This window comes from Alligator mississippiensis, chromosome 6 (genome assembly GCF_030867095.1).
Source record: "Alligator mississippiensis isolate rAllMis1 chromosome 6, rAllMis1, whole genome shotgun sequence".
NCBI lineage: Eukaryota > Metazoa > Chordata > Crocodylia > Alligatoridae > Alligator > Alligator mississippiensis.
This window is the reverse complement of record NC_081829.1, coordinates 36086944-36101025: the sequence shown is the minus strand read 5'-3', so window position 1 is coordinate 36101025 and position 14082 is coordinate 36086944. Positions and strand designations below refer to the sequence as shown.

General features: G+C 43.6%; 1 protein-coding gene across 2 annotated transcripts in view; it reads right to left on the bottom strand.

Annotated features, from left to right (window-relative positions):
• TSPAN14 (tetraspanin 14) overlaps nucleotides 1-14082 on the bottom strand; it is an 85695-nt gene that overhangs the window by 19504 nt on the left and 52109 nt on the right. For both annotated transcript variants that reach the window (XM_006264716.4, XM_014602632.3), the window contains 3 exons: nucleotides 13348-13398; nucleotides 5383-5529; nucleotides 4210-4380 (listed from right to left, as the gene is read on the bottom strand). In XM_006264716.4, coding sequence (XP_006264778.1) covers nucleotides 4210-4380; nucleotides 5383-5529; nucleotides 13348-13398 — 369 coding nt within the window. The remainder of the gene's footprint in view (nucleotides 1-4209; nucleotides 4381-5382; nucleotides 5530-13347; nucleotides 13399-14082) is intronic.

The following is a 14082-nucleotide window of genomic DNA, read 5'->3' as shown; positions in this document are numbered from 1 at the left end:
CATTGAAGTGAAAAATAATAAAACAATATCTTCATTAAGACTAGCATCTAACAATAACACTAAAGGAGAAATTGTTTTAGAAGGCACACTACTCTAAGAGGTTGTGAAATTCAGGTAAAAAAGCATCAACTTTCAAGGAGAACAGGCTGAAGGTACTGGCTAGAATAAAGAAGTGAAATTGCCAAGAACTGGTCCTAGGGCAATCAACCTTCTGATTTATATTTGGAGGAAGCTAATAAAAACTGGGCTTCCTGCATCTTTCCCTCTCCCCCATGTTGAGTAACTTAAAAAATAAAAAGGTACAATTCTCACTAAGGATGCCAATCAAACTGTGTATGGGCTACAGAAAAGAAGCTGTATTCACACTAAGTCAAGCAGAATTAATTTCCCATTAGTCAGTGCAATGAGCTGCATACAGAAGGCTGTCCCAGAGGTATATCCTGAAGGTTCTGCAAGTTGGCCCATACCTCAAAAGAAGATTCATTTCAGTGCATCATTGGAAAAGTACAACAGTACCTTGAGGAAGGGTTTTTTCAATGTTACATGACTGCATTTACTGATCTACGTCAAGTTGTTTCCCTGTTCCCATAGTGCTTTATCTGCTATGGCAGACTTATTCAGAGATGTTGTGTGTCTTTGTTGTTTCCGTGTGGCTCATTAATTTGTCAGTTGAAATCCTTTTTTGGGAAGTTTAGCCTTTTACTTTTATTGAGAGTATTTAAAATCAGGGTTCAACACTAAACCATTCCAAGCTCTACTAGAAATTAGTCACCACTGAATTGCCTGTCAAGTGAATGGGTTGCATTAGACTTGCGTCGTACCATGTGCTGTACGGGTGTGAGAAGTGGGCCCTATTCGATTCAGATTCGGGCCGAATCGGGGACAGTGATTCGATTAGTTGATTTGGATCACTGTCCATGATTCAATTCAGCCAAATCCAAATCTGAAGATTTGATGCCGATTCAGAGAATCAACGATTCAGACATAGACACAGCTTTAAATGTTTTTTCTACATACCTCGAGGTACCAGCATGGCTCATGAACACTGTGATGCTGGGGTGGATGGGAGCATCCCACAGAAGAGTGCGGGGGGTCCCTCACGTGCTCAGCAGTGAACTCAAAAGTGGACTGGAAGTACTTTCAGTCTATTTCTGGGTCCGCTGAGGAGTTCACAGGGCCCCTTCCCCACCCCCCCACATGTCCCTGGCTCAGTGATTGGCCACAGGGGGACCCCAGGTGCCCACCGAGACCCAAGAATCACCAGTTGCTGAGCCGGGGGGTGAAGGGCCCCCACCCCCACATGCTCCTTGGCAGACATGGAAGTGGACTGGGGGGGTCTGCTGCCGAGTGTGCTGGGGAGTCCCCCGCGATCCTGTGGGATGCTTCCTGCGCCCCAGTGTTGCAGCATTCACGAGCTGCCTGCTACCTAGAAGTATGTAGAAAAAAACATTCAAAGCTGTGTCTATGTCCGAATCGCCAAATCTCTCAGAATTGATTTGGAGAGATTAAAGGGTCCTCTGATTCGATTCAGATTTGGAGATTCAGCCACTGAAATCGGACTGAATCTCCGCCGAACTGAATCGGGGACTGAAGCTTCGCACAGACCTAATACACAGATACTATGTTTTTTTCAGACAAGCTGCAAAAAAATTACTACCCAGTTATTTACTTTAGAGTTGACAATATCCTGGTACATGGGTGTATACCACGGTCCTCTACTTCATGAAGCATTAACACTACACACACAAGCCCTTTCATAAATGTTCACCTGGCAATTAACAAAAGAACCTCCACTGTTTCAAATGGCTGAAGTCTCTTTGAGACAGAAAGACCCTGTACTGCATCCCTGTGTATACCTCCTCTGCTCGCGCTTGTAGGGAGGCAGTTAGACCAACCTACCATGGAGCTGAGGATGGCATCCCAAGTTAAGGATAACAAGAAATTGTTTTTCAGCTATATAGGGAGTAAAAGGAAGGCCCAGGGTGGAATAGGACCCCTACTAAATGGGCAGAAGCAATTGGTGACGGACAGGGGGGACAAGGCTGAATTCCTCAATGAGTTCTTTGCCTCGGTGTTCCTAAGCAAGGGGCAAGACGAGTCTCTCACTGGGATTGTAGAGAGGCAGCAGCAGCAGGGCATTAGACTACCATGCACAGACCCTGAGATGGTGCAGAGTCACTTGGAGGAACTGGATGCGTTTAAGCCGGCGGACCCGGATGATCTCTATCCGAGGGTACTGAAGGCACTGGCTGACGTCACTGCACAGCCACTGGCAGGAATATTTGAACACTCGTGGCGCACGGGCCAGGTCCCAGAAGACTGGAAAAGGGCCAATGTGGTCCCCATTTTCAAGAAGGGGAGGAAGAAGGACCCAGGCAAATATAGGCCAGTCAGTCTCACCTCCATCCTTGGCAAAGTCTTTGAAAAAATTATCAAGGCTCACATTTGCGAGAGCCCAGCAGGACAAATTATACTGAGGGGAAACCAGCATGGGTTCATAGCAGGTAGATCATGCCTGACTAATCTAGTCTCTTTTTATGACCAAGTTACAAAACGCCTGGATGCAGGAGTAGGGGTTGACGTCATATACTCAGACTTCAGGAAGGCCTTCGATACGGTATCCCACACCATACTGGTGAACAAGTTAAGAGGCTGTGACTTGGATGACTACACAGTCCGGTGGGTGGTGAATTGGCTAGAGGGTCGCACCCAGAGAGTTGTAGTGGATGGGTCGCTATCGACCTGGAAGGGTGTGGGCAGTGGAGTCCCGCAGGGCTCAGTCCTAGGACCGATACTCTTCAATGTCTTCATCAGCGACCTGGACGAGGGAGCGAGGTGTACTCTGTCCAAGTTTGCGGATGACACAAAAATGTGGGGAGAAGTGGACATGACGGAGGGCAGGGATCAGCTACAAGCAGACCTGGACAAATTGGACAAATGGGCACAAAACAACAGAATGCAATTCAACAAGGAGAAATGCAAAGTGCTGCACCTAGGGAGGAAAAATGTCCAGCATACCTACTGCCTAGGAAATGACCTGCTGGGTGGCACGGAAGTGGAAAGGGATCTTGGAGTCCTAGTGGACTCCAAGATGAACATGAATCGGCAGTGTGACAAAGCCATCAGAAAAGCTAATGGCACTTTATCGTGCATCAGCAGATGCATGACGAACAGATCCAAGGAGGTGATAATTCCCCTCTATCGGGCGCTGGTCAGACCACAGTTGGAATACTGCGTGCAATTTTGGGCCCCACACTTCAAGAGAGATGTGGATAACCTGGAGAGGGTCCAGAGAAGGGCCACTCGTATATGTTAAGGGCCTGCAGGCCAAGCCCTATGAGGAGAGACTAGGGCACCTGGACCTCTTCAGCCTCCGCAAGAGAAGGTTGAGAGGCGACCTTGTGGCTGCCTATAAGTTCATCATGGGGGCACAGAAGGGAATTGGTGAGGTTTTATTCACCAAGGCGCCCTCGGGGGTTACAAGAAATAATGGCCACAAGCTAGCAGAGAGCAGATTTAGACTAGACATTAGGAAGAACTTCTTCACAGTTAGAGCGGCCAAGGTCTGGAATGGGCTCCCAAGGGAGGTGGTGCTCTCCCCTACCCTGGGGGTCTTCAAGAGGAAGTTAAATAGGCATCTAGCTGGGGTCATCTAGACCCAGCACTCTTTCCTGCCTATGCAGGGGGTTGGACTCGATGATCTATTGAGGTCCCTTCTGACCCTAACATCTATGAACCTATGTGTATCAGGAAAAACTGCCAAACACACAGCATTCATATTAGTCAACAACCATGTACCTTATTTGGATGCAAAATTCTTTCAGCACATTCAAAGCTCTCTTCTTTTTCCTAACAGACCGCTGCTCTTGACACCAATATGTAAAACCTAGCAAGAAGGTGGCTCAAAGTAGGACAGAAACAGGCAAGACTACCAAGGCCTCTGACAGACTTCTCTTGCTTCAAAATGTGTCATCTGAAGTCCTGGCACCTGACACACCTGAAGCCATAGCTGCTACAACCAGTGAGACAAACCCTCACAGTTTCTAATGCAGCATGATTACCCGGTGGGAAAGGCAGAACTTATAAAACCCATACAGATACGGACCTCATAAAGGAAATGCTAAGCCTGTCGTTGAGAATCCTCAAAGAGAATGCTTCTTCTTGAGGTACTAAAGAGAAATAAATCAAATTAAAGAGATGATGACTTACAATTTTCTGCAGTGAATCAATGAGGTTCTGAAGGTCAATATCATCCCTGTACGATATAATGTTGATCTCAAAGAATTCTTTGAACTTCTCCCTCACCCAGTCCTGGAACAAGAAAGCTAGTACTGCCACAGTCAGCTCCAACAGAAAGATGAACACAATTGTTCCACAGAACTGCAAAACAGAGCAACAGGACAATTTACAAGGATATCCACCAATTTTGAACATGACTAGGTCCTGACTCAACTACAGAGCAGGCACAAGAACTACAGGTAAAAAGTGTTCATAGAGTACAGATGTGACTGAAATAATAATTTGAGAAAATGTAATTAAAAACAGCATAAAAAGACATACCCATGTTGAAGCTATCTTTGTTTGGTTGTCTCATGTCGACAGCAAACATATGCATTACATCCTAGTTTACTTGCTAGCATCTAATCACAATTGGTTGTGATCTATGAGAGCTCAGGCCTCTGAACCAACTTCCATCCTGCCCTACCTTTTCCCTGACTTCAGACTAACATGACTCACTGCTTCTCCTAATTTACTGTAATGTAACAGACAATTATTTTTCCAAGCCTCTCCTTCCAAATTAGCTGTTAACTCCTACAGCAATAAAAAGGGAACCCCAAACATTAAAATGAAAACTAAGTAATGTATCAGTTTTCTGTTGTGGAGTCCAGCAGTTCCTCCCACTAAGCCTCTAGAAAAAAGTTAACTTAAGGGAAGTCTGTTTTTTTTTCTTTTGCATATCGCTCTTCGTGTTTTCTCAGTTCACTTAGGACAGGGGTTTTCAACCTTTTTTGGTTCATGTACCCCCGGTGGCCAGTTGAGAAGCAGGGAGTTGGCTGGTTGACCAGGGGTGGGGGCAGGGTTCCCCCACAGCAAAACCATTAATTAGACATACAATGAGCTGCAGTGAGGCTTCTTGTATCAATTTATTTTGGAAAGTATCTTCACAAGGACCTAAATAGCATTAGGAACATTTCACAGAGAAAGAAAAAAAAAGTGCATGTGTACTACTGTTCTGAATATCGCTCTCTAGTCAGGTTAGTGAAAACATTTACCACATACACCTAGGCTCAATTCAACTTCTGTTTTTGCCTAGCAGTTTTGCAAGTCATCCCTTCTTTCCCTGAACACCGACTCACCTCGCACCACCTTTAAGTTACTTACAAACTTCAGAAGACAGATGTTCTCTCTCAGTGCTCCTACACAGCCAGCAAATCCCAGGGTGAACATCACTACTCCAACAATTAAGACAAGCACCACTGGATCAAAGCCGTGGAGACGGGTTACCTTTGTTATATCAGACAGTACACCCTAAAGACAGAACAATTGCAAAAAAGGGAAAAAGGTGAACATAAGGACATGAAGCATCTCAGTAATAGAAAAAAAAATTCTTGTTTGTTGTGTCATTATCTTATACTAGAGGTGAGCAGGGTTTTCAGCAGAGGGCATATGAGAGCACTAGGGAAAATACAAATGGCATTCTAACATACAGACAATTTGGAACAAAAATATTAACTGTTGTTTTGAGTACATACACAATTTCTTTATCTAGCAGAATAAGTTGGTTGAATAGGGCTGCAGTACAAAAATTAATTCTAGAAGGAAACTGCAGGACCCCTGACTCTGAAGGAGAGTTAATTTTCAAAGATCTTCAACCAACAGGCTTCCACAAGATGGTGCTAAAAGCCTAATACTATCACAGGAGATTCACCTAGCTTTAAGCTAGTGAATCTGAACTAGTGAGAGGTACAAAGGACAATTTGAATGAAAAGCATGGTAGAGAATATAGGGAATTTAAGTGTTTTTAAAGAAGTTATCCATCCTTCCCCACCTTAGAGTCCCCTAGCAATGTCAACAGGGACAAAGTAACCAACTGGACATGACGGAACTGTGGGGGACTCTTTTGAGGAGGGGGAAAGGTAGGGTTACCATATTTCCAGGTCCAAAAAAAGAAGCCACCTGTCACGCATGCCGGGGAGCGGAATATGACGGTGTAGGGGGCAGTGACATGCCGGTGCCCCACCCATTGTTGCCCCTCACTGCCAAGCCGCAGACCCCCCCCTCCCCCCCAGCTCTACTGCTGCCCCTCACTCCCATCCCACTGTCCCCAGTCCTGCCAGTGCCCCTCACTCACAAACTGCAGTACCCTGCCACCCTGTGCTATGATGGTGCCCCTCACTTCTAACCCGCAGCTCCTGCCCCCTCCCCCGCACTGGTGCCCCTCATTCCCGCTCTGCAACTCCCCACCCCCATCCCTGCTGGTGCCCCTCACCCCTGACCTGCAGCCCCCTACCCCCCAGCCCTGCCGGAGGGGCCTCAGCTGTCCCTGTCCTGACAGGGCCAGAGCACAGTGGCTCCGATTCATGCAGGCAGCAGCAGAGCGCGTCTGGCCCTGGCATGGACTAGAGAGAAGAGGAGGAGAGGCTTGTGGCACCCCCACCCTGGCCATGGCCCCCTCCTTCTCCCCTCCCCCTCCCTTCAGCAGCCACCCACCCCTTGAGAACAGGCACCAGCCCCTGTGCTACCCGCCTAGCCAGAGTTCCCTGCTGCCCTCAAAGGTTCCCTGCCCCTTTTCCGCGCTGGAGGGGCAGGTAACCCCTACCCACCCTGCCCTGTTGCAGCCCCAGCCCCTGCCCCCCTGCCTTGACCAAGTGTCTGGGCTTTTGCTTTGCTCTGGGAGCGAGAGCAGGGGAGGGTGAGCAGAGGCAGCAGGGAGCACCACATGGGTCTGCACATACCTCTGCAGCTGCAGGCAGGTACGTCTGTGCTCTCTGCTGCTTCCGATCGCCATCCCCATGCTCCCACCAGCAGAGCAAAGCAAAATCCCGGACATTTGGTCAGATTTAAAAAAAACCTGCCCAGATGGATATCAGAGGGCTCAAAAAGAGGACATGTCCAGGAAAACCCGGATGTATGGTAAACGTAGGAAAGGGGAGGAGGATGGGAGGTAGGTGTTTTTTTTCTTTGTGGCATTTTGCTGTATCCTTTAATTAGGTCCCTTTTGAGACCAACATGGCTTGAGATGCATCTCCTCATACAATCTGCTAAAGTCAGAGGGAATTCACAGTATAAAACACATTCCATGTTACAAGGAACATTTAAGGACAAAATAGGAACTGGAGTCCTTATGACTACATAACTATTCCTTATCCATTTGGAAAATGTTTAATTTAGCAAGACTTACCTCCCAACACCAAATACAATATTGTTTTGGCTTTTCATTGCTTTTTTAAACCTCCATCTTTATAATAATCTTGTCTAGTTTACCTTGTTTGCCTAAATCCAGCTCATCAGAATTCCAACACATCGGAGCAGACTTGATTAATCGAATCTGCTGGAGCGTGGCAACTGCAGGCAGCCCCCACACTGAAGCACCCTTGTGCCCCAGCCAGCTGCATCAGCATCTACACAGGTGGTGCTGCGATGTAAATTACTCTGCTTGTAATTTACAAGTATTACTGTGCTGCAGAGGTAATTAGTTTCCTGCGGCTTAATAGGGCCGTATGTGTAGATCCAGGACGTTTACTGTGGAGCTAATTAGTCTGCTCCATGCAGTGAATGTAGGCATGCCCCCTCTTTCCTTTATCCACACTGTGGCTGCAATGACAGTGTCCCCATCCCCATGCATTCCCATCCTCCCTGCAAACACATAAAACAAGACACAGCCCCCCTCCCCCCCCCCCCCCAAAAAAAAAAAAATAAAACACTGAAGAAGGGGGACATTTCTCTTCATAGTACTTCAGGAACAAATTGGGACTTGTCTGGCTTCTAGATCCCTTTCCATCACCTTGGGCAAGTCGTTTAAAGTCTGTTAGAATATGATATCTCTTAATGGAGGTCCAGTATTTTCCACAGTTACTGGGAGGCTACTGGGATATACTAAGATAAAATTGGTGGAAAACGTATAAATAATACAGTTGCTGTATGCATAGTATCTGGCATATTCAAAGAGTTCTATAAACATTAGTTCTCATGATCCATTATGATTACCAGAATAGTATCTAATCCCATTTCCAAAAGAGCACAGTGCAAACCATACAGGTTGTTTTTCATTTTAAAACTACCCCAGACTCACTGTGTTACATTAATGTGTCTCTGTCAAGCTCCATTTCCAATATGTAAAAGCCCATTAAAATGAATGAGGTGGCAATAACAGCTTCGCTGCTGGTGATGAGGAGTAAAGAAAGTCAGGAAAGCTGCTGCTTGAGGCATGTGGAACAGAAACAGGATAGCTGAAGATGCAGCCAACTCCATAAATTCATTTGAACAGGGGCCATTCTAATGCTTAGTCTTTAGCCCTGTCTACATGAACTTATAGCCTGAAGGGGGGTGAGAGAAGTGTCATAAAGCCACAGTATAGTCCTAACATGGTGTACTGCACAAACAGAAACAATAACATAGAAAAGAGGTATTCTGCTCATCACTCCTATCTCTGCTTTCATATCCTTCCTTTTCAGTGTGTGTGGTGTAATTTTAAGGTATCTTTGGCATGCAAAAGTACACCCCCTCCTTTTACCTCCTCCCCTACCTTTTATTAGTTACAAATGGTGGAAACCAGCTATAATGGAAATGAGTACCAGAGCCCAACTACTACTTGCTTTTTCCCTGAAACAACTTTTGTTTATGTGAAAACCTTTCCAGGCAGATCTACTGAAGCAGATGAAACTGGAAAAACATGAGGTCAGAGTGAACAAGAGATGATTGGAAACAATTGTGAAAGCTTTGTTAGTGTGATAACACTTTGTTCCCCTGATGGTTTCCACAGCTCTGTGGTTGTGTAGACGCACCCTTTTTCACAATGTCTCGGTGCTCTTCCCCATAGGTGGGTTCTGATGAATCTGGGTTTTGTTTGCTGGGCTATTGCTTACAAGGGTGATACAAGAGATAAATGTAGTTTTTAGGTATAGCAGTTACAGAAAACACATCACTGATTAAACAAGCCAGGTGCCTCTGCATCATCTAGAAAGAACAGTTTATTATATTTTCCTAACCCTCAGAAACCTATACATTCTTGACAATCCTTTATGGAGAATGCCTGAAAGAGTGGTTCACTGTGGACTATAGTATATAATTGTTCATTACTTTATTGTACTTTGGAAAAGTATAGTTAAAATAAATTTCTGTTCGCACATTGCTGCCAACATAGCAAGAGGAGAAAGGCTTAATCATTCTTATGTCATTGAAAGTGCTTTTACTTCAGTGTGCTTTCCTCTACACAGCTGCAGCTGCTCTTAACTGCAGTGTGTCCCTAAGGTAGCATTGTTGCTTATTAATGGACAGCATAGATTCTCCCTTGCCATTCTTTTGTAATGTGTATTTTTATAGCTATTCCAGCACAGATGTCGGCCAGAATAGCAAGGTGGCAACATACGGTTCTTTGACAGAAGTAGGCTGCTGCTCTGAATTTATATTTCTGCATTCTCTCTGGTGTCTTCTTTTTTACTATTGGATTTAGTTAGGATGAGAGAACCACACATCTTCATTTCATGGTCTGTTTGCTGGTAGTGGTTTGTAAATGGGGCTCTTAAGTTGATCTCTATCCCCCTTCTTTCCATTATGGAGAGAAAGGCTTAGATCTTTTCCTAATTAGAATGCTGCTTGCATTTGTATTACTGATAACTTGTCTGAAACCTACACGCTCTTGCAAAGGTGATAGCCACAGAGATAAAGCTCTTCCTTATTTTACTCTTCTCTCTTTAGCACCTGCCTCTTAATCTCATAATAAAACATAATTCTACTCTTTTTTTAACCTTCCTTAGATGCTCCCCTGTTCTATTTCTGTATTTAAAAATTGGTCACCTTGGGCTCCTCTTTAATTTCATCCTTATACAGAGATCACATTTTGTCTTCTAACATACCAATAAACCTCACTTGTATCCTACAAGTACTTGATGTGCTGGTTTTATGGCACTGTGTTTTATAAAGAAGTTATTTTTTGTTTTATGCTTGTGTTTCCAAGGCACTATCACAATTCTGAGGGATAATTTTATTTATTACGATACAAATTTGCAAGAGAGGACAGTTCTCTAGACCTTACAATCTAAGGGCACGTTTACATGTGCTCCAGACGTGGGAGGAGCTCTGAAAGCCACTTTAAAGCGCCACCATGTCTCAAGTATCAGCTTCCCCACACTTAAAAATGGCAGCAGCAGCACTTGAACTAAAATACATTCAACGCCCCCGCTGCCATTTTTAAGTGTGGCGAGGCTAATATATGAGACTCAGGAGCTAGCCCTACACTACAGCACCCTTGGGCCCTGGCCAGCCTCTCCACAGCACACTGAGATAGGTCAGAGCAGTCCCGGGCTCACAGACTGACACCTCGGACCTCCCAACAGCCAGGGCTGCTCTGACCCAGCTCAGCATGCTGCAGTCCTGGGCACACGTGTAAACACAGCACCCAGAAGCAATAAGTGCCAGAGATTCTTGCTTTGCTTTAATAGCACATGTAGATGAAGCCAGTGGGCACGTGTACATGAGACAATACATCACCAGAGTGATGAACTACGGCAATGTAGCACTGGCAGACACAAACTGCGATGCCGCTGTTACCGCGCAGCAGCAATGAGCTACCACACAGTAGGGTGAGAAACGATCCGTGTGGCACTGGGACTGTGCAGTACCAGCAGTTACAACTGTGCAGTCGGGCGCACATGTGGACACGCCCAGTGAGTACCAAATTCAGTCCCTCTACAAACAGAGAGAATGCAATATATTGGTAGTATTTCTGGGCAACTCACAAGCCTCCATGTACAGACTATTCATTTTCAACAAAAGGAGAGTATTATCCCAGACAGAGCAGACAGGAATTAATTCAGTTAACAGAAATCCCTGCTGAGGAGTCAAGATGAATTAATTCTGATTGGAAAGGGGAACATAAAGAATTCAAAATTGTGGAGAACTCCAACATGCTTGGATAAGACAGATTGTTTACATTAGCTCAAGGTTCAGAAAGTATCCTTGACTAGTCAAAATCTCCTTCCATTTCTACTTAACTCTGATAAGCTTCCTATTAATTCATCTCCTTTGGACAATCAATCACTCTTCTTAGACTGCAGGCAACCCTGAGAAAACGTCAGCTTGTTTCGCTTGGTTTTTTTACTATAGAAAAATAATAGAGCAATTTTTCAATTGCAAAGAACTCAAAAAGACCACAACTGTATTCCTATTTGAAATCTCTGGGTTTATTTTATGAATTGTTGGAGTGTTAGCACATCTAATATTATTGCGTACAACCTGGCAACACCCTTAGAATTTCACAGCACCCTGGTTGAGTATCAGTAGCCTAGTACATGACAACAACAGAGCTTACAGAATTTAAAGGCAATGTCTACTATCCATTGAGATTTCTATCTCCATATAAAAGACAGGGCAGATTTGAAAGATTCCCTCCACCAATTAAGGAAGATAGCTTTAGTTTTTAATACTAGTTGGTTATTTTCACAATAGCTCATGCTACTGATATTCCCTAACAAGGGGGCAGAGGACACCATAGAAATGCCTCACATAATACCCTTCAGTTACGTAACAGAAAAAACCAACTCCCAGATGATAATATGAGAATAAATTTAGCAAAGTTTACCCTCCTTAAGCAAATCCAGCATACTATAAAAAACATCTAGCAGAGGCAAGTTGTAAATTCGCTTTTTCTCCCATTGCAGATTCTGTGAAGTCCTTTTAAACTGTGGATATCCCCAGAGGAGCTTAATTAAATATAAAAGGAGGAAAAAAAGAAGAGAAGGAACTTTTGTGTTTTACAAAGAGAATAGTATTATTACATTTTTAAAAAGCTAGCAGCAGTGAGGAAAAAAAATATTTTAGCTAAGGAAGTTTTCCTAACTGCTTATTTTTACAATTTTCATATAATAATAAATAGTAGGAAGTAGCTTTCTATTATGCTGAAAGCCAGGCTGACTATTTTATTGCTTAATACAAAATCTTGTCCATTTTAATAAATTAGTATACATGTTCTTCATTTTCCAAAACAATGAAAGGAAAATAGATCCTTTCCTGAACATGGCATCTTCTAGTCCCTGAACAGTGTAGATGAATTAATAAAGTCAATATGTAATGCTGTATTCCATGTCTCTCTATTTAAAATGAGCCCGTAGAGCAGGATAGTTGTTTACAAAGGGTGTTAACAAATTAATGAAGAACTTAAATAAGGCGATAGAGTAGAAAATGCCACTGAAGCCTATTGTATACAGAAGGCCTTGGGCAAATAAGAAAGAGGGATTAACAAAAAGCTCTTAAGCATATTTGACATGTTTTAGCTAATTAAAACAAAAAAGCTTTTGTCTTACCCTCTGAAAGCTAACTGCACTGCATTGCTGGCAAAATAGGTTCTCTTCCTCCTCAAAATACTGTTTCTTAATTTTGCTAATTCTAGGCCCTGGTCTCCAGTTTACTTAGCAATTCCTCAGCAGCATAGAGTAAAATAGAAACAAGATCTGTGGGTTATCTAACAATCTTACAGTAATCGAGAGAAAACAGGGAGAGGAAAATATTTAAGACTATAAGGTTGTCCTTTGGAACAGCACCTCAAGTGAAAAGTAGGGGGTGTTGAATCTCTTGGCACATTTAAAACCTGATTAGCTAAAACTTGCCTGACTAGATAATCCCACAGCTACTTTGTATCTCCAGACTAGTTTCTAATACTGAAACTCAAAAGTTTAAATTGCCTTTGGTTCTCTCTTTTATAAAACTGAAAGTACAAATACATTAATTCCACAGCATCTCAATCTCAGATCAACTCGCAGGCCTTGAGCTTTTCTCCAAGCCAGCAAAGAGTAATATGAGAGTGAGCTAGTCGTCACCTTGCATCCTTAAACATCAAACATTGTTATTTAAATGAGAAGTAGCATTGCTGGATTATTCACCTAGCCCTGCAAAGACAAGGGACAGAACAAAAAGCAATGCCTTTGAAAAGGATGGAGAGAATGTTAAACTAGGGAAATATTAGAAAATCATGCCAGTTATATGGGCACGGCAAAAACAAGATCCTTTTATTAAAACTTAGAATTAAGTTAGATCATATTTAAAATTTGTATTATTTCTTAAGGAGACAGAAAACCAACCCAGCACTGTTTTTAGCTTGTAGATAATGCAACACCCCCATCACACACTTACCTTTTCACTCCATGCCCAAAGCCCAGCTGCAAGGAAGGCAACTCCAGCCAGCTATAGAAAAAAAAAGATTATATAATCAGAAAGAGATCGCTACTTCCCATATTTGCCCCCATCCAGAAACAAATATCTGTAGCGAAGCAAATGGAGAATCCATTTATGATTTGCTGTTTGCACACAAGTGAAAAGCATCTGATCTCTCTTAAAACATTGAGTTAGCCACGTGACCACAGAGCAGTAGAGTAAATTCTCCTCATCCTCCCACCAGTATCTCATGGAAACGCACTGAATCCCTCAAATTCCTCAAACGCCACTGGGGAACACTCTACACTTTCACAATCAGGCCTAAATATCAGCCCTGACTAGATCCTGAAAGGGTGCTACAGTGAAGGCTGATGAATAGATCAAATTCTGCAAGATGCTTGTGCCTTCACTTTCAAGATCCTTTACATCCGCTTCCTCTCCCCATCATTTCTCATTTGTTATCACGTGTTCTAGCCTTGAATCCAATTCGCACATCACTAGAGCTAGTGAGAAAAATTTCCAACAGCATTTTCCGAAGAAAAACATTTTGATTAATCACATCCAAAAGCTCATAGGAACACATCCATTCTGATAGTTTGATTAGGAACTTGTCCTTAGCTCCGTACCTAAATTTCTACTCTAGTGATTCTCAGCCTTCTCGGACTCAAGTTACCCCTCAGACTCAGCGTCCTGCTTCATTGAAGCAGGACACTG